Source organism: Calidris pugnax, unplaced genomic scaffold (genome assembly GCF_001431845.1).
Source record: "Calidris pugnax isolate Ruff unplaced genomic scaffold, ASM143184v1 scaffold106, whole genome shotgun sequence".
NCBI lineage: Eukaryota > Metazoa > Chordata > Aves > Charadriiformes > Scolopacidae > Calidris > Calidris pugnax.
Genome location: NW_015090824.1, coordinates 231433 through 254338, shown reverse-complemented (window position 1 = coordinate 254338; position 22906 = coordinate 231433). Strand labels below are relative to the sequence as shown.

At 44.4% G+C, this 22906-nt stretch overlaps 2 protein-coding genes across 2 annotated transcripts in view; both read left to right on the top strand.

The window, feature by feature from the left end:
• Window positions 1-20696, top strand: part of LOC106886798 (unconventional myosin-Ih-like) — a 30376-nt gene extending 9680 nt beyond the window's left edge. The window contains exons 9-40 of the mRNA XM_014940016.1: window positions 492-611; window positions 962-1029; window positions 1374-1479; window positions 1708-1788; window positions 3164-3255; window positions 4758-4852; window positions 5085-5131; window positions 5349-5429; window positions 5916-6021; window positions 6339-6456; window positions 6713-6826; window positions 7452-7523; window positions 8441-8639; window positions 9162-9242; window positions 9688-9867; window positions 10979-11077; window positions 11420-11533; window positions 11859-11930; window positions 12566-12685; window positions 13037-13104; window positions 13449-13554; window positions 13783-13863; window positions 15239-15330; window positions 16752-16846; window positions 17079-17125; window positions 17343-17423; window positions 17910-18015; window positions 18283-18400; window positions 18657-18770; window positions 19384-19460; window positions 19928-19996; window positions 20608-20696. Coding sequence (XP_014795502.1) covers window positions 492-611; window positions 962-1029; window positions 1374-1479; window positions 1708-1788; window positions 3164-3255; window positions 4758-4852; window positions 5085-5131; window positions 5349-5429; window positions 5916-6021; window positions 6339-6456; window positions 6713-6826; window positions 7452-7523; window positions 8441-8639; window positions 9162-9242; window positions 9688-9867; window positions 10979-11077; window positions 11420-11533; window positions 11859-11930; window positions 12566-12685; window positions 13037-13104; window positions 13449-13554; window positions 13783-13863; window positions 15239-15330; window positions 16752-16846; window positions 17079-17125; window positions 17343-17423; window positions 17910-18015; window positions 18283-18400; window positions 18657-18770; window positions 19384-19460; window positions 19928-19996; window positions 20608-20696 — 3108 coding nt within the window. The remainder of the gene's footprint in view (window positions 1-491; window positions 612-961; window positions 1030-1373; window positions 1480-1707; window positions 1789-3163; window positions 3256-4757; window positions 4853-5084; window positions 5132-5348; window positions 5430-5915; window positions 6022-6338; window positions 6457-6712; window positions 6827-7451; window positions 7524-8440; window positions 8640-9161; window positions 9243-9687; window positions 9868-10978; window positions 11078-11419; window positions 11534-11858; window positions 11931-12565; window positions 12686-13036; window positions 13105-13448; window positions 13555-13782; window positions 13864-15238; window positions 15331-16751; window positions 16847-17078; window positions 17126-17342; window positions 17424-17909; window positions 18016-18282; window positions 18401-18656; window positions 18771-19383; window positions 19461-19927; window positions 19997-20607) is intronic.
• A 43-nt stretch (window positions 20697-20739) lies between these two features.
• The window catches only part of LOC106886797 (unconventional myosin-Ih-like), a 31987-nt gene continuing 29820 nt past the window's right edge, over window positions 20740-22906 (top strand). Inside the window, exons 1-4 of the mRNA XM_014940015.1 lie at window positions 20740-20759; window positions 21098-21134; window positions 21343-21423; window positions 21869-22048. Of these exons, the coding sequence (XP_014795501.1) occupies window positions 20740-20759; window positions 21098-21134; window positions 21343-21423; window positions 21869-22048 (318 nt within the window). The remainder of the gene's footprint in view (window positions 20760-21097; window positions 21135-21342; window positions 21424-21868; window positions 22049-22906) is intronic.

Sequence of the window (22906 nt, the reverse complement as noted above, 5' to 3'; positions counted from 1 at the left end):
TTAAATTAAAACTTATTCCCCATATTAGAGGCTTACTGCTGAACGAAGTAGTATCTATTAAGAAAGCTAGGAAGAGGGACTTGCAGGCAGCCCTGTGTTTGAGCCAAACAGCTTCCTTCTGTGCCATCCCTGGGGTGCTTCCTGGAAAACTGGCTGCACAAACAGAGGAAAGCACTGGGAAAAAACATTCTTTGAGCACTTTGTACCAAGTTTAATAATAAAACTAAAAGGAAGTCAGAATACTTTCCCCGCTTGTCTAAATTAGTCCTCTCCAAAACGTAGTATCACAATCCTGCTGGCTTGTGGCCGTACACCAGCCTGAGGTGACACTGATGGTAAATAAAGTTGTAGGCAGCTACAGTTAGGTAGGCTGAGAGCTGGGCTGTGGTATAAGAGAACATGGCTCATTCTCCAACCACAGGTGTGAATTGGCTTTGCAGGAATTTGACCAGCTGTGGTGTTTATCATCTCTGGCATATCTTTATTTTTAGGTCCTGAGCCCTCTGAATGTGGATCTGGCATTCTACGCTCGGGATGCAGTAGCAAAGGCGATTTATGGACGAACTTTCACTTGGCTGGTCAACAAAATTAACGGCTCTCTAGCCAACAAGGTTGGTTTCTTGTCTGGTATCTTCCCAGACACTGAGTGCTCCTGACATGCTGAGCAGTTTCTCTGGGGAAGGTCCTACAGCACTCACCACCAAATATCTTGGTTGCTTGATAACTGGTGTAGGGGAATGCTGCAGCATTGAGCTGGAAAATGCTTTAGTTGGGTATGGAAGGTGGTGTGTTTAAGAGTTTTAGCAGTTCATTGCCTGCCTTAAAGTGGCTGCTCCATTGGCATGTGATACAAAGCTGTCGAAGGGAAAGCTTAACATTTAGGTGAAGGATGCAACATGAAACATGCAGGGGAGAAGCATGAGCTGAAGCAGCAATTACAGAGCAATAATATCTTTAACAGGATTCAACTCGGAAAACAGTTATCGGCCTGCTGGATATCTATGGGTTTGAAGTGCTGGACACAAACAGGTAAGGGCTGTTCCTGAGGCTTGGGGTGATCTGTCCTTGTGCTGGTGGGGCCATGTGCTGAAGTCTTATGTGGCTTCTGGAGTGTGGTCTCATCCCAGCAAGGCAAGCTACAGGTGGCTGCCAAATCTGAGGGCACTGGGCTAGGGAAAGCCCCTGGAGAAAGCTCCAGCTTGGGCTGCCTGCCTGGATTTGAGCCACTGGCACAACAGTGTGGGAGGAATGGGTGGCTTTGATCTGGATCAAAGTGGGCTGTCTGGCTGGAAAACTGTAGTGGTAAACTGTAACAGTGGTAAAACTATCCATGCAATAAATGAAAAACTAATCCTCATTTAACCACTCTGAAGCTTTGAGCAGTTCTGCATTAATTACTGCAATGAGAAGCTCCAGCAGCTGTTGATTGAGATGACCTTGAAAGCAGAGCAGGAGGAGTATGAACTGGAAGGAATAGAGGTAATTTATTATGTTCCCCCTCCCTTTTTTCTTTGAACTGCCATTACACTGGATGCTTTTGATCATCAATGAAGATGGCATCCTGTTTTTTTCTTCTTCAGTTTGAATTGATAAGGTCACAACACTGATCTTTACTGGGATTGGAATCTGGCTCCAAACAACTTAAAAACTTCAAGGCAAAGATCTTCCTCTAAAACTATTCATCCTTTTATTTTCCTTTATTTCCAGTGGGAACCAATTCCTTATTTTAACAACAAGATCATTTGCGACCTGGTTGAGCAGAAGCATAAAGGAATAATCTCCATTCTGGTAAGAGTTTGTGCTACTTAAATTAAAATGCCTGCCTGTTCCCTACTCTAATGGTCCATAATTGTATTTTTTCCTCTAATTATGTGAAGGGTCTGCATTATTCAGAATGTAAACAAATAGATATTGTAAACAAGGTCCAGAAGATTGAAGATTAGAGGATCTGCTTGCTAAAGAGCTGTGGGTTTTAAAGGAGTTGTGCTGCTTCTACAGAGACTCTGAGTGCTTGAGAAGGCAGACCTAGGCTATTCTCTCTACTTTTTGCCTGGAGACATGGAGAGATAGAAGGAAGGTACCTGCAGCAACCTGGCTGGCTTTAGTCAGCAACAGGAATGGGACCCAGCTTTCTTCTGAGTATTGTTAGGGAGACTGCAGAACACCAGGAGTACTTCTTCATGGCCACCTGAAGCCTTACAAGAGACCTCCAGGCTCTTGTAAAGATGAAAGAGGACAATTCATCCCATCTATCTGCTTACATGACTTTCTTGTTTTAATCTCTGACACTTCAAAGGGGCTCAGATAGGAGAGGAAACCTAAGAGCTGCCTACCTCCTCCTGGTCTTCCTCTTGTTTCCTTGCCCTTTAGTTGTTACTGCTTCTAAAATACCGATCTGAAGTTGTGCCTTCAAAGGGATGGCAGGAGAAATGGGAGAGGCTGAAGGCAGCTCTTTCCAGAGCTTTGAGCAAGGAGCTTGTTCTGCAATGGTGTGTAACGCTTCTTGCTTTGAAAAGTGGGGAGAAGTTTGAGCACTCAAGCTACCACAATGATACTTTCTTGAATGCAAACTCTAATTAGTAAGAAATCTAGTAATCTTCCTGTAGAGATCTGTAGCCACACTTGAAGTTGCGTTGTTCCATGCCACTACTCTGACATGTCCACAAAGCCAAGAATTTTCATCACTTCGTTACAGGAGACAGAAATTAGTACATCGTAATCCAGAGAAGGTGCTGCTGAAGCTCAGCATTAGCTTCACATTGCAATGGGTTGCTCTTTCAAGCGGGGCTTGTTGTGTTTTTTGGGTCAAAAAAGGGTAATCTTTAAGCTTGTCTCCCCCCTCCAACTCTGTGATTCATCCAGACCGAGAGTCCTGCAGATCCTCCTGAATTTTGGTGTCTAATGATGTCATCTTTCTCATTGTTTTTGTTTAAGTGAACTACAAATAATAAAAATAATAGACAGTTTGGAAGAAAAAGGCAGATCTGACTGGATTTATCTTGATACTTCTACTGAAAACAGATAATCGAAGCTTTAAATTTAACTGGGAAATTGCCTGTATAAACCAGACCTCGCCTCAAATTGTATCCAAGCTCTTTGGTTTTGCATAATGAAGTTTGTAGTCTGTTCAGAGCAGCATTTGATGGAGTGCCTGCTGTTCCAGGATGAAGAATGCTTACGACCTGGGGAAGCAACTGATCTGAGCTTCTTGGAAAAGCTGGAAGAGAAAGTAGGAGATCATGCCCACTTCGTGACGTATGCATTTACGCTCTGTATCCTACTGCAGACGAGACTCTTCCCATCTCTTACCCATAACAGAGCATTGGGGAGGGAACATTTTTTGCTTTACACCAAAGAAAATCAAGCAGCCCAGCCAGTTTACCCATAACAGAGCATTGGGGAGGGAACAATTTTTGCTGTACACCAAAGAAAATCAAGCAGCCCCAGCCAGTGTCTAACGTTGAAATGTGCTACACTGGTGGAGTATGTTCTAGGATATTGGGGAGGTGGTGGTGTGGGGATTCCTGTCTCTTTACTAGGGTGATGCTGATCTTTGAGTCTGATTTCATTCCATATTAAAATTGGGGACTAAAGATTAGATGGCTTTGGCCATGGGTGGCTTTGTCCCCCACTGACTCCAGGGGAAGCAGAAGATACTGTGAAGAGGAGTCTAATGCCCCAGGCTGTGGGGGGCACATAAACGTTTTTCAAGAGTCTATCTGGGTATGTGAGAGCTTTAGGTAGGAAGAGGAAAGAAGCATGGTCCTGCTCGTATCTCCCAGATGAGTGGTGTTTTGGTTCATACTCAATTTGTGGTATTTTTGGATGTGGTTTTGGTGGTAGATGAACACGTTGGTGCTGGGCTGTTCTGGCAGTTCCCAGCAGACGCCTGCTGAAGGGCTTTGACAAGCCATCAATTCTGAGTCACGCTGCTGAATTGTCACCCTTCCTACAGCTCTGAAGTTCATCACAGCCAAGTGGAAAATTTGTAGCCAACTTCCTTGTCACCACAATGTGCCTTAATACTGTTCTGCCTGATTAAAAGCTTTAAATAGAAGTGCTAGAGCTACTTAAATGGGATCTGTACTTGGCGATGCTCTTGGAAGGAAATTTTGATGTACTAATGTGCTGTTGTGACACACAACTCTGCTGTTAGTGACTGCTTACAAAGCTGAAACTTAAACTGTTAAGTTGCTCTTTTATTTTTTTTCTTTTCCTTTTTTTTCCCCCCCAGGAGTCTATGCTTTCTAAATTTTTCCTGCTATTCTTGAAAATTTTGATTTCTCCTTTGTATTTGGGTTCTTGTTCTAAGCCAAAATATCTCCAACAATCCTTCCCTTCCCTCCCCACCCCATTTTCACTTCAAAATTGAGGAAGCTGGTGATCTTTTTCTCATGTAGGCAGCGAGAATGTGTTTAAATTAATGTTATATGAGGAAATCTTAACAGTTCTGGAAAGGGTGGTCGTTGCCAAGTGGTGGGGATGGGTCACAGATATTTTGAGGAGTTTGTGGTAACTGACTCTTTTCAGCTTTTTCAGCTGACAGGGAATTTTGCTGTTAGCTGTTCCCAATGGACAGATAGATGATAATTCAATTATAGGCCATAACTGCGTAGTCAGAGCCATGTTGATAGAACAAACATTAAATAGACTCCCAGCTCTCTTATGGCTGCTTTTTGTGCAGGTGACTTTTGATAAGCTAAGGAAGCCAATTTGCTGCTTTTTCTCTTGTTGGGTTCTTTTTTTCCCCCCCGCAGTCGCAAGCTGGCAGACCAGAAGACACGGAAATCGATTGACTGGGTGGATTTCCGCCTCCTCCACTACGCAGGAGAAGTCACTTACTGTGCTGTTGGTGAGTGTGAACAAAGTACCAGCCTAGAAGTTACCTGAGCTTTTGAGCCAATGTGGTAGTTAATAGCTTGGTGTGAAGATGAAATACAAAATATTTGCTCTCTGAAGGTGCTAAAATCTTAAACATGAGTGCAGCGGATATAAATTGAGGATATAAATTTCCAGCTTTTGTGTTAAAGCGTGTAGCTTTCAAAAGGAATTAAACCTTGGGATGTTGTTTTATTTTTCTTCAGGATTTCTGGAGAAGAATAATGATCTCCTGTACAGAAACCTGAAAGAGGTAAGAACAGAAAAAAGGCTCCTAAGTTACCTTGCTTGAAGTAGTGATGTTTGCAGGTGTATTTAATCTCTGTAGCAAACAACATGTATTTCTCCTGAGCAATGTTCTTTAGGCACCTCCATGCATGTCCTTACAGCTGTGCTGCTTGAGCTTAGAAGCCTGACAGTAGGAATAGCTGCCTGCTAAATAAGGCAGCTTTTCCTTTACCCTGTTTCAGGTGCTGTGCAACTCTAAAAATGCCATCATTAGAGACTGCTTTTTACTGTCAGAGCTCGACAACAGGAGGAGACCAGAGACTGTGAGTTTCATCTTTAGTCTGAATATATAAACTCAACTTCCCAAGTCTTGATTTAACCACCGATTGCATCCTTGGTCCTAAATTCAGTGGTTTATTTTTTCTTTTGCTGGTGTTACACCCCTGCTGGCATCCTGGTGGTTGAACAGGGATGTCGCTGAGGCAGCAGCTACCGATCTGACATAACTTAATGTTATTATTAATGCATTCTTCTAAAACAAGCCTTGTGCCCAGCATCCAATAGCAGTTAGCTTCTGAAGGGCTGCCTTGCGTGTCCAGCTGCATGGCAGGGGTTCAAATATTCCTGCTAAGCACAATGTCCAGGTAACTTATGATTTAACTGTGCTTCAATAGTTTTGTGCTACTACTGCATATGTCAGCCTTTTACTTAACATCTTAGTTTTAAGATGGGTGCAGGGAACAAGTTGACTTCAATTACTGCAGTGCTTGAGTTCCAAAGGCAAGAAACTTCTTTCAATTATGTCTTAGGTTGCAACCCAGTTCAAAAACAGTCTGATGAGCCTCATAGACATCCTGATGTCCAAGGAGCCTTCTTATGTCCGATGCATTAAACCGAATGAGAACAAGGAGCCTGGTAAGACATTGGGCTGAAGGCACAGCTGGGATAAAGGAGGGAGATTTTAGCTTGTAGCTAGGTACAGCAGATAAAATACATATATTTTATATATATACACATTATACATAGATTAAATACATATATATTTCTTGGTTAAGCTAGCAGCAAAGTCATCACCTTGGGTAACAGGATTTGATCCCTTCTTTATCTGTCCCAAGCTAGCAGCAAAGTCATCACCTTGGGTAACTGGATTTGATCCCTTCCTTATACATGAACAAGTGAGTTGAGCTTCCACAGCCAGTGTTTTCCAGTGACTACGTATGTCCTTACTACAGGGAAGTTTGATGATTATCTGATCCGACATCAGGTGAAGTACCTGGGACTGATGGAGCACTTGCGGGTGAGACGAGCCGGCTTCGCGTATCGGCGGAAGTATGAGCTCTTCTTGCAAAGGTGAGCAGAGCTGTTCTGCCATCAGCCAGGTGAACCTGCCCTCTCATGAGGGCTTCAGAGCAAGGTTTGCTTAAATATCAAGTCCTGGTGATACGAGGTGTCAGCAGACAGGTGGTTTTTTTTGTCTGTATGCACTTTGATCTGCTTTGGCATCTTCTGCCTTGAATAAAGCAGTAGGAATCTTGAGGGGAGAGCTTCAGGAAGGGAGTTCCTGAAATGTCAAGTCATTTGTTTTGATGTCTTGCTGATCTTTCAGGTATAAATCCCTCTGTCCAGCTACTTGGCCACATTGGCATGGCCCAGCAGCTGAGGGTGTGGAGAGGCTCATCAAGCACATTGGTTACAAGCCTGAGGAATACAAATTAGGAAGGTAAATTTCCTTTCTCTGGCTGTGATCTCTGCTGGTCAGCTGCATGGTGCTTGCCATATTTGATCTTCTGTCTGTGACTGCCCTTCCCAGAGAGCTGCAAGACCTGGTGGTGGGAACTGATCCCTTTAGCTGGGCTCTTGCGTGACCATGTGAACTGGGTGGACCTGCCTGGGTCTGCAAACCTGATGGATTCTGATTTGTGATTTAGTTAAAACAGCCTAAAGTAACCTCACCCCAAAGGTATAGCGTGCACAGGAGCAAGGAGACAGATGAAAAGCCTGGATGCATAAATTTCCTCTATATTTTCCCCTTCCTGTTTCCATGGAAGCTCGAGTACAGCTGAGTTTCTTCCACCTCTGGATTAGGGGAGGTGGGCTGCCTTGCTTCAGCTCCATGTCTCCCTGCTTGCTTGGCCACAGGCAACTTGCCCGTCTTTGGCTTGGGTTCTTTTCTTAACTGTCCTCTGTAACCACTCCTGAACCACAGCCATGTCCTCCTTGCCAGGGCGTGGGGCAGGGCAGGGCTCTCTCATGTCACCTTCAACCTGTGAATGTCAGAATCCATGAATTAGGGCAGCTGAAACCATGGCTCACTGTGAATAAGCTGTTCATGGTCTCTTTTTCAGGACCAAAATATTCATTCGGTTCCCAAAGACCCTGTTTGCTACTGAAGATGCGTTTGAATTCAGAAAGCATCTGTTGGGTATGGTTCCAGTTCCCTTTGTCTGTCTGTAACTAAGAAGCAGAGCCTGGGTGAACTGTGTTTCTGGGCTCCAGGTTTGTGCAGCAGATGCACCATGGTGAGAGCTGAGCCCCCGATCTGCGTCGCTCAGGAGAGTCCAAGGAGAACTTCATAATCTTTTCCAGGGTGGGGAGAAATCATGAGCTATATTGCTTGAGTTCTAGACGTGTATCTCCTTATGTTTCCCCTGGAATTGGGATATACCACCCATCTCATCCTAGTGTTAGCTGTTTGGGGCTGCCTAAAGGCATGTTTACCTGTGCAGGCAACTTTTGGTCCTATTGGTGTTTTAGCCCTGTTGTTCCTTGGTGATTGTGCAGACCCTCCTGTGCCTTGGCATGTGGTGTCTGATTGCTGGGAGCACAGCTCCTGGATGTTCTGATCCTGTAGATATGAGCAATGGGCTGGATTTTTTTTTTTTTTTGGTGGTTAGAAGCTGTTGGGTGGAGATTTGAGTAGGTTTTCCTTTTTCTCTATTTTTTTTCCTTAAGTGGCATATTGGTGAAGGCTCTGCTATTGGTTATCTTTGTCTCTATCAGCAGAATTTGAGAACTACCCTGGAATCAAATCTGACTCCTCTGCTCTGGAAGGGGGAGTCTCCCTGCTGTGTATAAACTGCATTCACCAGGAATACACACAGCCTGTATAAATCCTACAGTGGGGAAAAGGAACAAGCCACATCCATCCCTCAAATTCAGACTGGGTGTTTTTCCATGAGACCTTGAGTCAGTCTCACATTTTGAGCTGTGCCTTCCCATCATGTCCAATATCAGATGAGGAGTAAGGAATTCTGAAAAGCCTTTGATACTCTGTCCCTGTTGCCATTTCTAACGGATGCTTCTCCTCTGAATGCTTCTTGTGGTCCCTGTTCAGATATGCCATAGCTGACAACGCCTACCGGGTGATGTGCAGTGAGTACAACAACCACTTCATCCTCATCTCTGGGGAGAGTGGAGCTGGGAAGACAGAAGCATCCAAGAAGATCTTGCAGTATTACGCTGTAACCTGTCCCACTACGGAGCAGCTGCAGATCGTCCGTGACCGTCTGCTGCTTTCCAATCCTGTTCTGGAGGTAAGAACTAATTAAAGGTACAAATTCCCAAAGAGCTGGTGTTGATGACCTCACTCCACACACCTTCGATGCAAGTCCAAACACCTGCACCCAGGAATGGCCTCCTGTTTTACATGATTTTGTGCCTGCATACATAACATAAATCATATACATTTGGCGTCTTGGCAGCACAACCTCTGAAAAAATGCTTGGGATTTAACATCATTTAATATCATTTAGAAATTAAACTTCGGTTTTATAGTGGGGAATAGCTGAAACCTGGGAGTGTGAGGAAACTGTGCACCATACAGCAGTTCCTTGTGGCTTCAGTTATGGGTCACAGAAGCAAGAACAACAGCTTGCTTAGCTGAATTCCACATTAAAGCTAGGGAAATACATTAGTTTGTATTTCTTTAATCCCATTAAATTCTGCAGGAGGACTCAGCTGATGCAGCAAATCTTTGTGACTGGAATTTTGTCCTACCGCGGGTGTCAGGTTCTCAGTAAGATGGCAAGTGACTTAATCTATCCTTTTATCCATAGGCTTTTGGAAACGCAAAAACTCTGCGTAATGACAACTCGAGTAGATTTGGGAAATACATGGATATCCAATTTGATTTTAAGGTGAGAACAAACTTAATGGACCGGTGTTAAAACAACTTGTATCAGTGAACCTCTTGGATGCTTACCAGGCAGCACAGGATTTATTAAGGCTTACACTGCACTTTTCTGACCCTATTTTTACAGGCGTTGCATTTTGTGAGTAAAGTTACTAGTTACACGTCCTGAAAGCTTCCTACATCACTGGCAATATTGCTGGCGCTCAGTAGACAGCTAATATAGATTGTTGTAAAGCACAAGTTGCACCAGAAGGACAGCAAACTCTTTAGATAAGGCTTGTGCTGTTGTCAGATACTAACTCTTAAACACAAGATGGCAGATGAGTAACAGCAGAAAAGTGAACGTGCTTCTCCTGACACTGCTCCTTGTTCCTCGGTGTGGAGGAACAGCCCTCACAATGATGTTGTTTGTATCTATGGGTGTTGATCTGACTGCTTTGTTCTGCCAGGGAGCTCCTGTCGGAGGGCACATCCTCAGCTACCTGATTGAGAAATCCCGAGTTGTCCATCAAAACCACGGAGAAAGGAATTTCCATATTTTCTACCAGTTATTAGAGGGTGGAGACAAGGATCTTCTTTGCTGGCTGGGGCTGGAGCGCAACCCCCAAAAGTACGCGTATCTCATCCAGGTCGGTGAGAGCTTGTCCCCCTCTCTCTGTATCTTACACCTAGAAGGGTAGGGATTGCAGATGCAGCTTTCCTCACGTACGAAGTGTGCTGCTGAGCTGCTGAGAGAACACACTGTGTCATGTTATAGTGAAACTCACAGGCAAGTTGGTCACAAACATACTTGCCCCAAAGCTGTCGTACATCGTTCTACCCTGGGTGCTTTTGTAGCAGGAACTCTACTTTTGTTGCTAGAACTCTGTTCTAGCTGTGATGGCCTAAGGATGCCCATAAGTGGCTTATAAGGGATAATATCTCTTATTGAATCAGCTGATAATGGTTGTGGGGGCAGAAACAAACTTTGGGGCAACATGATCCAGTGACAGCAAGGCCATTGGAGTTGAAAAAAGGTCCCTTTCACCAGGTCTTTATTAATTGTGTATTCCCTGTGTTCTGTGTGTGCAGAACAGCTTACTGCTGCCATCCTCACTGCTGCTGTGAGAGTGTAAACACTCTTAAGCAAGTGTCACCAAACCATTCGATGATCCTGGTCCCTCTGGTACAGTCAAGACACGTCTTGATTCATCGAGAAGAGTGGCCTGAGCTACTAAACAGCACAGTAGTAACTGTCTGCAAGCTACATTTCATATAAAGGCATCTTCTCTAAGGGCTCTGTATCAGAATTTGGTATAAAATGAGTTTCTCAGGATTTATGGACCTCACACAGAGGTCCATACATATGGTTATGCACTATACAGTTCACTTTGTGGTAATGCACTCAGTTTTCTTTCTTCCTTGGTAGTGAAGAATGATGGGGCAGAAGATAATATTACCATAAAAATGGAGGATGGCTGGAAGCTCAAACTCTTCACAAGACTTAGCCATTTTATGGTAATCACTATCCAAGCTCAATACTTTAAATTATCTGACAATTTAAGTATAAGCTGAAAGATCTGATCAAATGAGCCGCTTTGAGGATTAGCAGGGGTGAAATAAACTTGCTAACTAGTTGCAGACTGCATCTATACAGGCTGAGGAAACTGGAAATGAAAGTAGCATGCCCAGGTGCTGTGTTTGATAATAAAATTGCTTTGCCAATTAATTGTACTAATTTACCTTTCTTTTACTGTATAGGGTCGATGTGCCAAAGTGTTTTCTATTAATGACAAAAACGACTGGAAAATAGTCCGCAAAGCTTTTTCTATCATTGACTTTACTGAAAAAGATACAGAGGTATGTGTGGGAGAGGGACTGAGCCTACCAAAGGGAACTGAAGTGAGGAGCACACTGCTGTCTCTCCTTAAAAGCGATGGAAGCAGTCTTGCTTGGGAGAGGTGTTAAGGATGGGATAGGACATCATTTTGGGGGGACTGAGGGAGAAGTGGGTGGGCGAAGAGCTCTATCACTTGGCACAGCATGATGGCAACTGGTGGCAGCATGTCCCTGAAACAGGTTGTCCAACTCGCCACCTTTGGCCAAGCCAACGTTCTGTTTATTAGCACGCGTAGGAAAGATTAGGACCATCTCATGGAGCTGTGGCAACCTGTTTTCTAATGGTGTGTCTCTTGTTATTAGAATCTCTTTGGAATCGTTGCTAGCGTCCTGCACCTTGGGAACATTCAGTTTGAAGAAGATAGCAATGGGCATGCCATCATTCGTGATGGCACACAGATCAAATGGATTTCAAAGGTAACTTTTCTGAGACAATGTCAGTATTACAGCTGCTATTAAGAAAGCCTTGACATTTCTGTGGGCGTTTAAGGGCAAACATGTCTGTTCCTAAAAGCAGAATGATTGCTCTGTAAATACCCAGCTCGTGATAACCTGTCTGGAGCTGTAGGGCCCCTTTTCTCTCTAGCACATCTCTCTGAAACTTCCTTACTTATTGTTGCTCAAAGATGAGTGTAACTGGGAAGGGACTGGGGGGGTTATACCCTACTGATCACACGATGCTGCTTATTTAAACAGTCTCCTGCTGGCCACGCTCTGAGTCCAAGTATTTCCTTCTCTGCAGCTACTGGGTGTGCACTTGTCCATTCTGCAGGAAGCTCTCACCCATCGGAAGATCGAAGCCAGATCTGAAGAGGTACCCAGTAGCTCTCTGTGACCCCAGGCAGCTGGGAGCCACCCCAGCCAGTGGTGACTGATGAGAAGCTCTGTTCTTTGCAGTGTTACAGTAAAACCAGATCACACTCTCCTCCATATCACCTTTCTCTTCTAGCCTAAGATGTTAAATTAAAACTTATTCCCCATATTAGAGGCTTACTGCTGAACGAAGTAGTATCTATTAAGAAAGCTAGGAAGAGGGACTTGCAGGCAGCCCTGTGTTTGAGCCAAACAGCTTCCTTCTGTGCCATCCCTGGGGTGCTTCCTGGAAAACTGGCTGCACAAACAGAGGAAAGCACTGGGAAAAAACATTCTTTGAGCACTTTGTACCAAGTTTAATAATAAAACTAAAAGGAAGTCAGAATACTTTCCCCGCTTGTCTAAATTAGTCTTCTCCAAAACGTAGTATCACAATCCTGCTGGCTTGTGGCCGTACACCAGCCTGAGGTGACACTGATGGTAAATAAAGTTGTAGGCAGCTACAGTTAGGTAGGCTGAGAGCTGGGCTGTGGTATAAGAGAACATGGCTCATTCTCCAACCACAGGTGTGAATTGGCTTTGCAGGAATTTGACCAGCTGTGGTGTTTATCATCTCTGGCATATCTTTATTTTTAGGTCCTGAGCCCTCTGAATGTGGATCTGGCATTCTACGCTCGGGATGCAGTAGCAAAGGCGATTTATGGACGAACTTTCACTTGGCTGGTCAACAAAATTAACGGCTCTCTAGCCAACAAGGTTGGTTTCTTGTCTCATGTCTTCCCAGACACTGAGTGCTCCTGACACGCTGAGCAGAGTTTTTCCAGTGAAGGTCCTAGAGTGCTCACCACCAAATATCTTGGTTGCTTGATAACTGGTGTAGGGGAATGCCACAGCATTGAGCTGGAAAATGTTGTAGTTGAGTTGGAAGGTGGTGTGTTTAAGAGTTTTAGTAGTTCATTGCCTGCCTTAAAGTGGCTGCTCCATTGGCACGTGATACAAAGCTGTCGAAGAGAAAGCTTAAAATTTAGGTGAAGGATGCAACATGAAACATGCAGGGGAGAAGCATGAGCTGAAGCAGCAATTACAGAGCAATAATATCTTTAACAGGATTCAACTCGGAAAACAGTTATCGGCCTGCTGGATATCTATGGGTTTGAAGTGCTGGACACAAACAGGTAAGGGCTGTTCCTGAGGCTTGGGGTGATCTGTCCTTGTGCTGGTGGGGCCATGTGCTGAAGTCTTATGTGGCTTCTGGAGTGTGGTCTCATCCCAGCAAGGCAAGCTACAGGTGGCTGCCAAATCTGAGGGCACTGGGCTAGGGAAAGCCCCTGGAGAAAGCTCCAGCTTGGGCTGCCTGCCTGGATTTGAGCCACTGGCACAACAGTGTGGGAGGAATGGGTGGCTTTGATCTGGATCAAAGTGGGCTGTCTGGCTGGAAAACAGTAGTGGTAAACTGTAACAGTGGTAAAACTATCCATGCAATAAATGAAAAACTAATCCTCATTTAACCACTCTGAAGCTTTGAGCAGTTCTGCATTAATTACTGCAATGAGAAGCTCCAGCAGCTGTTGATTGAGATGACCTTGAAAGCAGAGCAGGAGGAGTATGAACTGGAAGGAATAGAGGTAATTTATTATGTTCCCCCTCCCTTTTTTCTTTGAACTGCCATTACACTGGATGCTTTTGATCATCAATGAAGATGGCATCCTGTTTTTTTCTTCTTTAGTTTGAATTGATAAGGTCACAACACTGATCTTTACTGGGATTGGAATCTGGCTCCAAACAACTTAAAAACTTCAAGGCAAAGATCTTCCTCTAAAACTATTCATCCTTTTATTTTCCTTTATTTCCAGTGGGAACCAATTCCTTATTTTAACAACAAGATCATTTGCGACCTGGTTGAGCAGAAGCATAAAGGAATAATCTCCATTCTGGTAAGAGTTTGTGCTACTTAAATTAAAATGCCTGCCTGTTCCCTACTCTAATGGTCCATAATTGTATTTTTTCCTCTAATTATGTGAAGGGTCTGCATTATTCAGAATGTAAACAAATAGATATTGTAAACAAGGTCCAGAAGATTGAAGATTAGAGGATCTGCTTGCTAAAGAGCTGTGGGTTTTAAAGGAGTTGTGCTGCTTCTACAGAGACTCTGAGTGCTTGAGAAGGCAGACCTAGGCTATTCTCTCTACTTTTTGCCTGGAGACATGGAGAGATAGAAGGAAGGTACCTGCAGCAACCTGGCTGGCTTTAGTCAGCAACAGGAATGGGACCCAGCTTTCTTCTGAGTATTGTTAGGGAGACTGCAGAACACCAGGAGTACTTCTTCATGGCCACCTGAAGCCTTACAAGAGACCTCCAGGCTCTTGTAAAGATGAAAGAGGACAATTCATCCCATCTATCTGCTTACATGACTTCCTTGTTTTAATCTCTGACACTTCAAAGGGGCTCAGATAGGACAGGAAACCTAAGACCTGCCTACCTCCTCCTGGTCTTCCTCTTGTTTCCTTGCCCTTTAGTTGTTACTGCTTCTAAAATACCGATCTGAAGTTGTGCCTTCAAAGGGATGGCAGGAGAAATGGGAGAGGCTGAAGGCAGCTCTTTCCAGAGCTTTGAGCAAGGAGCTTGTTCTGCAATGGTGTGTAACGCTTCTTGCTTTGAGAAGTGGGGAGGAGTTTGATCACTCAAGCTACCACAATGATACTTTCTTGAATGCAAACTCTAATTAGTAAGAAATCTAGTAATCTTCCTGTAGAGATCTGTAGCCACACTTGAAGTTGCGTTGTTCCATGCCACTACTCTGACATGTCCACAAAGCCAAGAATTTTCATCACTTCGTTACAGGAGACAGAAATTAGTACATCGTAATCCAGAGAAGGTGCTGCTGAAGCTCAGCATTAGCTTCACATTGCAATGGGTTGCTCTTTCAAGCGGGGCTTGTTGTGTTTTTTGGGTCAAAAAAGGGTAATCTTTAAGCTTGTCTCCCCCCTCCAACTCTGTGATTCATCCAGACCGAGAGTCCTGCAGATCCTCCTGAATTTTGGTGTCTAATGATGTCATCTTTCTCATTGTTTTTGTTTAAGTGAACTACAAATAATAAAAATAATAGACAGTTTGGAAGAAAAAGGCAGATCTGACTGGATTTATCTTGATACTTCTACTGAAAACAGATAATCGAAGCTTTAAATTTAACTGGGAAATTGCCTGTATAAACCAGACCTCGCCTCAAATTGTATCCAAGCTCTTTGGTTTTGCATAATGAAGTTTGTAGTCTGTTCAGAGCAGCATTTGATGGAGTGCCTGCTGTTCCAGGATGAAGAATGCTTACGACCTGGGGAAGCGACTGATCTGAGCTTCTTGGAAAAGCTGGAAGAGAAAGTAGGAGATCATGCCCACTTCGTGACGTATGCATTTACGCTCTGTATCCTACTGCAGACGAGACTCTTCCCATCTCTTACCCATAACAGAGCATTGGGGAGGGAACATTTTTTGCTTTACACCAAAGAAAATCAAGCAGCCCAGCCAGTGTTGAAATGTGCTACACTGGTGGAGTATGTTCTAGGATATTGGGGAGGTGGTGGTGTGGGGATTCCTGTCTCTTTACTAGGGTGATGCTGATCTTTGAGTCTGATTTCATTCCATATTAAAATTGGGGACTAAAGATTAGATGGCTTTGGCCATGGGTGGCTTTGTCCCCCACTGACTCCAGGGGAAGCAGAAGATACTGTGAAGAGGAGTCTAATGCCCCAGGCTGTGGGGGGCACATAAACGTTTTTCAAGAGTCTATCTGGGTATGTGAGAGCTTTAGGTAGGAAGAGGAAAGAAGCATGGTCCTGCTCGTATCTCCCAGATGAGTGGTGTTTTGGTTCATACTCAATTTGTGGTATTTTTGGATGTGGTTTTGGTGGTAGATGAACACGTTGGTGCTGGGCTGTTCTGGCAGTTCCCAGCAGACGCCTGCTGAAGGGCTTTGACAAGCCATCAATTCTGAGTCACGCTGCTGAATTGTCACCCTTCCTACAGCTCTGAAGTTCATCACAGCCAAGTGGAAAATTTGTAGCCAACTTCCTTGTCACCACAATGTGCCTTAATACTGTTCTGCCTGATTAAAAGCTTTAAATAGAAGTGCTAGAGCTACTTAAATGGGATCTGTACTTGGCGATGCTCTTGGAAGGAAATTTTGATGTACTAATGTGCTGTTGTGACACACAACTCTGCTGTTAGTGACTGCTTACAAAGCTGAAACTTAAACTGTTAAGTTGCTCTTTTATTTTTTTTCTTTTCCTTTTTTTTCCCCCCCAGGAGTCTATGCTTTCTAAATTTTTCCTGCTATTCTTGAAAATTTTGATTTCTCCTTTGTATTTGGGTTCTTGTTCTAAGCCAAAATATCTCCAACAATCCTTCCCTTCCCTCCCCACCCCATTTTCACTTCAAAATTGAGGAAGCTGGTGATCTTTTTCTCATGTAGGCAGCGAGAATGTGTTTAAATTAATGTTATATGAGGAAATCTTAACAGTTCTGGAAAGGGTGGTCGTTGCCAAGTGGTGGGGATGGGTCACAGATATTTTGAGGAGTTTGTGGTAACTGACTCTTTTCAGCTTTTTCAGCTGACAGGGAATTTTGCTGTTAGCTGTTCCCAATGGACAGATAGATGATAATTCAATTATAGGCCATAACTGCGTAGTCAGAGCCATGTTGATAGAACAAACATTAAATAGACTCCCAGCTCTTCTACGGCTGCTTTTTGTGCAGGTGACTTTTGATAAGCTAAGGAAGCCAATTTGCTGCTTTTTCTCTTGTTGGGTTCTTTTTTTCCCCCCCGCAGTCGCAAGCTGGCAGACCAGAAGACACGGAAATCGATTGACTGGGTGGATTTCCGCCTCCTCCACTACGCAGGAGAAGTCACTTACTGTGCTGTTGGTGAGTGTGAACAAAGTACCAGCCTAGAAGTTACCTGAGCTTTTGAGCCAGCGTGGTAGTTAATAGCTTGGTGTGAAGATGAAATACAAAACATCTGCTCTCTGAAGGTGCTAAAATCTTAAACATGAGTGCAGCGGATATAAATTGAGGATATAAATTTCCAGCTTTTGTGTTAAAGCGTGTAGCTTTCAAAAGGAATTAAACCTTGGGATGTTGTTTTATTTTTCTTCAGGATTTCTGGAGAAGAATAATGATCTCCTGTACAGAAACCTGAAAGAGGTAAGAACAGAAAAAAGGCTCCTAAGTTACCTTGCTTGAAGTAGTGATGTTTGCAGGTGTATTTAATCTCTGTAGCAAACAACATGTATTTCTCCTGAGCAATGTTCTTTAGGCACCTCCATGCATGTCCTTACAGCTGTGCTGCTTGAGCTTAGAAGCCTGACAGTAGGAATAGCTGCCTGCTAAATAAGGCAGCTTTTCCTTTACCCTGTTTCAGGTGCTGTGCAACTCTAAAAATGCCATCATTAGAGACTGCTTTTTACTGTCAGAGCTCGACAACAGGAGGAGACCAGAGACTGTGAGTTTCATCTTTAGTCTGAATATATAAACTCAACTTCCCAAGTCTTGATTTAACCACCGATTGCATCCTTGGTCCTAAATTCAGTGGTTTATTTTTTCTTTTGCTGGTGTTACACCCCTGCTGGCATCCTGGTGGTTGAACAGGGATGTCGCTGAGGCAGCAGCTACCGATCTGACATAACTTAATGTTATTATTAATGCATTCTTCTAAAACAAGCCTTGTGCCCAGCATCCAATAGCAGTTAGCTTCTGAAGGGCTGCCTTGCGTGTCCAGCTGCGTGGCAGGGGTTCAAATATTCCTGCTAAGCACAATGTCCAGGTAACTTATGATTTAACTGTGCTTCAATGGTTTTGTGCTACTAATGCATATGTCAGCCTTTTACTTAACATCTTAGTTTTAAGATGGGTGCAGGGAACAAGTTGACTTCAATTACTGCAGTGCTTGAGTTCCAAAGGCAAGAAACTTCTTTCTATTATGTCTTAGGTTGCAACCCAGTTCAAAAACAGTCTGATGAGCCTCATAGACATCCTGATGTCCAAGGAGCCTTCTTATGTCCGATGCATTAAACCGAATGAGAACAAGGAGCCTGGTAAGACATTGGGCTGAAGGCACAGCTGGGATAAAGGAGGGAGATTTTAGCTTGTAGCTAGGTACAGCAGATAAAATACATATATTTTATATATATACACATTATACATAGATTAAATACATATATATTTCTTGGTTAAGCTAGCAGCAAAGTCATCACCTTGGGTAACAGGATTTGATCCCTTCTTTATCTGTCCCAATACATGAACAAGTGAGTTGAGCTTCCACAGCCAGTGTTTTCCAGTGACTATGTATGACTTTACTACAGGGAAGTTTGATGATTATCTGATCCGACATCAGGTGAAGTACCTGGGACTGATGGAGCACTTGCGGGTGAGACGAGCCGGCTTCGCGTATCGGCGGAAGTATGAGCTCTTCTTGCAAAGGTGAGCAGAGCTGTTCTGCCATCAGCCAGGTGAACCTGCCCTCTCATGAGGGCTTCAGAGCAAGGTTTGCTTAAATATCAAGTCCTGGTGATACGAGGTGTCAGCAGACAGGTGGTTTTTTTTGTCTGTATGCACTTTGATCTGCTTTGGCATCTTCTGCCTTGAATAAAGCAGTAGGAATCTTGAGGGGAGAGCTTCAGGAAGGGAGTTCCTGAAATGTCAAGTCATTTGTTTTGATGTCTTGCTGATCTTTCAGGTATAAATCCCTCTGTCCAGCTACTTGGCCACATTGGCATGGCCCAGCAGCTGAGGGTGTGGAGAGGCTCATCAAGCACATTGGTTACAAGCCTGAGGAATACAAATTAGGAAGGTAAATTTCCTTTCTCTGGCTGGTCAGCTGCATGGTGCTTGCCATATTTGATCTTCTGTCTGTGACTGCCCTTCCCAGAGAGCTGCAAGACCTGGTGGTGGGAACTGATCCCTTTAGCTGGGCTCTTGCGTGACCATGTGAACTGGGTGGACCTGCCTGGGTCTGCAAACCTGATGGATTCTGATTTGTGATTTAGTTAAAACAGCCTAAAGTAACCTCACCCCAAAGGTATAGCGTGCACAGGAGCAAGGAGACAGATGAAAAGCCTGGATGCATAAATTTCCTCTATATTTTCCCCTTCCTGTTTCCATGGAAGCTCGAGTACAGCTGAGTTTCTTCCACCTCTGGATTAGGGGAGGTGGGCTGCCTTGCTTCAGCTCCATGTCTCCCTGCTTGCTTGGCCACAGGCAACTTGCCCGTCTTTGGCTTGGGTTCTTTTCTTAACTGTCCTCTGTAACCACTCCTGAACCACAGCCATGTCCTCCTTGCCAGGGCGTGGGGCAGGGCAGGGCTCTCTCATGTCACCTTCAACCTGTGAATGTCAGAATCCATGAATTAGGGCAGCTGAAACCATGGCTCACTGTGAATAAGCTGTTCATGGTCTCTTTTTCAGGACCAAAATATTCATTCGGTTCCCAAAGACCCTGTTTGCTACTGAAGATGCGTTTGAATTCAGAAAGCATCTGTTGGGTATGGTTCCAGTTCCCTTTGTCTGTCTGTAACTAAGAAGCAGAGCCTGGGTGAACTGTGTTTCTGGGCTCCAGGTTTGTGCAGCAGATGCACCATGGTGAGAGCTGAGCCCCCCATCTGCATCGCTCGGGAGAGTCCAAGGAGAACTTCATAATCTTTTCCAGGGTGGGGAGAAATCATGAGCTATATTGCTTGAGTTCTAGACGTGTATCTCCTTATGTTTCCCCTGGAATTGGGATATACCACCCATCTCATCCTAGTGTTAGCTGTTTGGGGCTGCCTAAAGGCATGTTTACCTGTGCAGGCAACTTTTGGTCCTATTGGTGTTTTAGCCCTGTTGTTCCTTGGTGATTGTGCAGACCCTCCTGTGCCTTGGCATGTGGTGTCTGATTGCTGGGAGCACAGCTCCTGGATGTTCTGATCCTGTAGATATGAGCAATGGCTCTGCTGCTTTTTTTTTCCCCCAGTTTCAAGACTACAGGCCAAATACAAAGGATGCCTTGGAAAGAGAGCCTATGAGAAGAAGAGAGCAGCAGGTACGAGCTCTGGGATTGAGGAGTGTCTTAGGGCTGGGCTTTCCGATAGGAGCTGTAGCTTTGGGAGGTCACAAATCCATGTTGCTGCAGATATCACCTGCAGGGCTGTGGATGCTGGGCTTAGATGCAGGTGACAGTGGTATGAAGAGCATTCACAGAGGTCTGTTTAGCTCCTCACACCATGTGCTGCTCCTGGTGTCACCCAGGCATCAGCTGTGGGAGCAGCTCTGTGTGGTGGCAGCACCCTCTGCTGTGAGTGTGGGGGTGTTCTGGGGGGGTACCGAGGGCATTGCTCGTTAACTGCTGGGGGAACAAACCCTCTTAGCACAGTGGACAACCTCATAAATGATGCTGCAGGCTCAAAGGCCAGCTTTCTGAGATGAGCTGCTGGCTCTGTGCGGTACATCACTGCCTGGCTGTTGAGCTCTGCAGTGCAGGTAGTGCTGGATCAGTTATTACAGAGAAAAAAATGTTCTAAACTTCTTACTCTAAAGATCAGCTGATGGGAAGAGCTACAGAAGAGCCAGTTATATCTTCTGCTATATGAATTTAAAGGATAGTATGGCACAGGATCTCTGATACTAATACAAGGACTTGCTTAATTCTTGCAGCTATCAAGCTGGAGGCTTGCTGGCGAGGAGCACTGGCACGGAAGGAGGCCAAGAAGAGGACGTGGGCTGTTCAGACCATCAGGAAGTAACTATCATTGTGTGGTGGTCGTGAGGAAGGCTGTAGGTGACAGCATGGTGATGGTGTCTGGATCGTGAGTCCAGAGTACTGACCAGGGACTCAAAACCATCCCTTTCACACCTCTTTCTAAGCTATCTGTCGTTAGGAGGACAGTTGCCAGATGGGGTTGACCAGAAATGCCCGTGACCTCTTCAGGAATCCTTTGGCAGCACAACCTCTGAAAAAATGCTTGGGATTTAACATCATTTAATATCATTTAGAAATTAAACTTCGGTTTTATAGTGGGGAATAGCTGAAACCTGGGAGTGTGAGGAAACTGTGCACCATACAGCAGTTCCTTGTGGCTTCAGTTATGGGTCACAGAAGCAAGAACAACAGCCTGACTTGCACCAATTTCTGTTGCTCTGCCAGTTTAGTTTGGTACAAGGGATCTCCAAACCGATCCTTTGTGAGCCTGTCCATTCTCTTCATTTTGCTTAGCTGAATTCCACATTAAAGCTAGGGAAATACATTAGTTTGTATTTCTTTAATCCCACTAAATTCTGCAGGAGGACTCAGCTGATGCAGCAAGTCTTTGTGACTGGAATTTTGTCCTACCGCGGGTGTCAGGTTCTCAGTAAGATGGCAAGTGACTTAATCTATCCTTTTATCCATAGGCTTTTGGAAACGCAAAAACTCTGCGTAATGACAACTCGAGTAGATTTGGGAAATACATGGATATCCAATTTGATTTTAAGGTGAGAACAAACTTAATGGACCGGTGTTAAAACAACTTGTATCAGTGAACCTCTTGGATGCTTACCAGGCAGCACAGGATTTATTAAGGCTTACACTGCACTTTTCTGACCCTATTTTTACAGGCGTTGCATTTTGTGAGTAAAGTTACTAGTTACACGTCCTGAAAGCTTCCTACATCACTGGCAATATTGCTGGCGCTCAGTAGACAGCTAATATAGATTGTTGTAAAGCACAAGTTGCACCAGAAGGACAGCAAACTCTTTAGATAAGGCTTGTGCTGTTGTCAGATACTAACTCTTAAACACAAGATGGCAGATGAGTAACAGCAGAAAAGTGAACGTGCTTCTCCTGACACTGCTCCTTGTTCCTCGGTGTGGAGGAACAGCCCTCACAATGATGTTGTTTGTATCTATGGGTGTTGATCTGACTGCTTTGTTCTGCCAGGGAGCTCCTGTCGGAGGGCACATCCTCAGCTACCTGATTGAGAAATCCCGAGTTGTCCATCAAAACCACGGAGAAAGGAATTTCCATATTTTCTACCAGTTATTAGAGGGTGGAGACAAGGATCTTCTTTGCTGGCTGGGGCTGGAGCGCAACCCCCAAAAGTACGCGTATCTCATCCAGGTCGGTGAGAGCTTGTCCCCCTCTCTCTGTATCTTACACCTAGAAGGGTAGGGATTGCAGATGCAGCTTTCCTCACGTACGAAGTGTGCTGCTGAGCTGCTGAGAGAACACACTGTGTCATGTTATAGTGAAACTCACAGGCAAGTTGGTCACAAACATATTTGCCCCAAAGCTGTCGTACATCGTTCTACCCTGGGTGCTTTTGTAGCAGGAACTCTACTTTTGTTGCTAGAACTCTGTTCTAGCTGTGATGGCCTAAGGATGCACATAAGTGGCTTATAAGGGATAATATCTCTTATTGAATCAGCTGATAATGGTTGTGGGGGCAGAAACAAGCTTTGGGGCAACATGACCCTGTGACAGCGAGGCCATTGGAGCTGAAAAAAGGTCCCTTTCACCAGGTCTTTATTAATTGTGTATTCCCTGTGTTCTGTGTGTGCAGAGCAGCCTACTGCTGCCATCCTCACTGCTGCTGTGAGAGTGTAAACGCTCTTAAGCAAGTGTCACCAAACCATTTGATGATCCTGGTCCCTCTGGTACAGTCAAGTCATGTATTGATTCATTGAGAAGAGTGGCCTGAGCTACTAAACAGCACAGTAGTAACTGTCTGCAAGCTACATTTCATATAAAGGCATCTTCTCTAAGGGCTCTGTATCAGAATTTGGTATAAAATGAGTTTCTCAGGATTTATGGACCTCACACAGAGGTCCATACATATGGTTATGCACTATACAGTTCACTTTGTGGTAATGCACTCAGTTTTCTTTCTTCCTTGGTAGTGAAGAATGATGGGGCAGAAGATAATATTACCATAAAAATGGAGGATGGCTGGAAGCTCAAACTCTTCACAAGACTTAG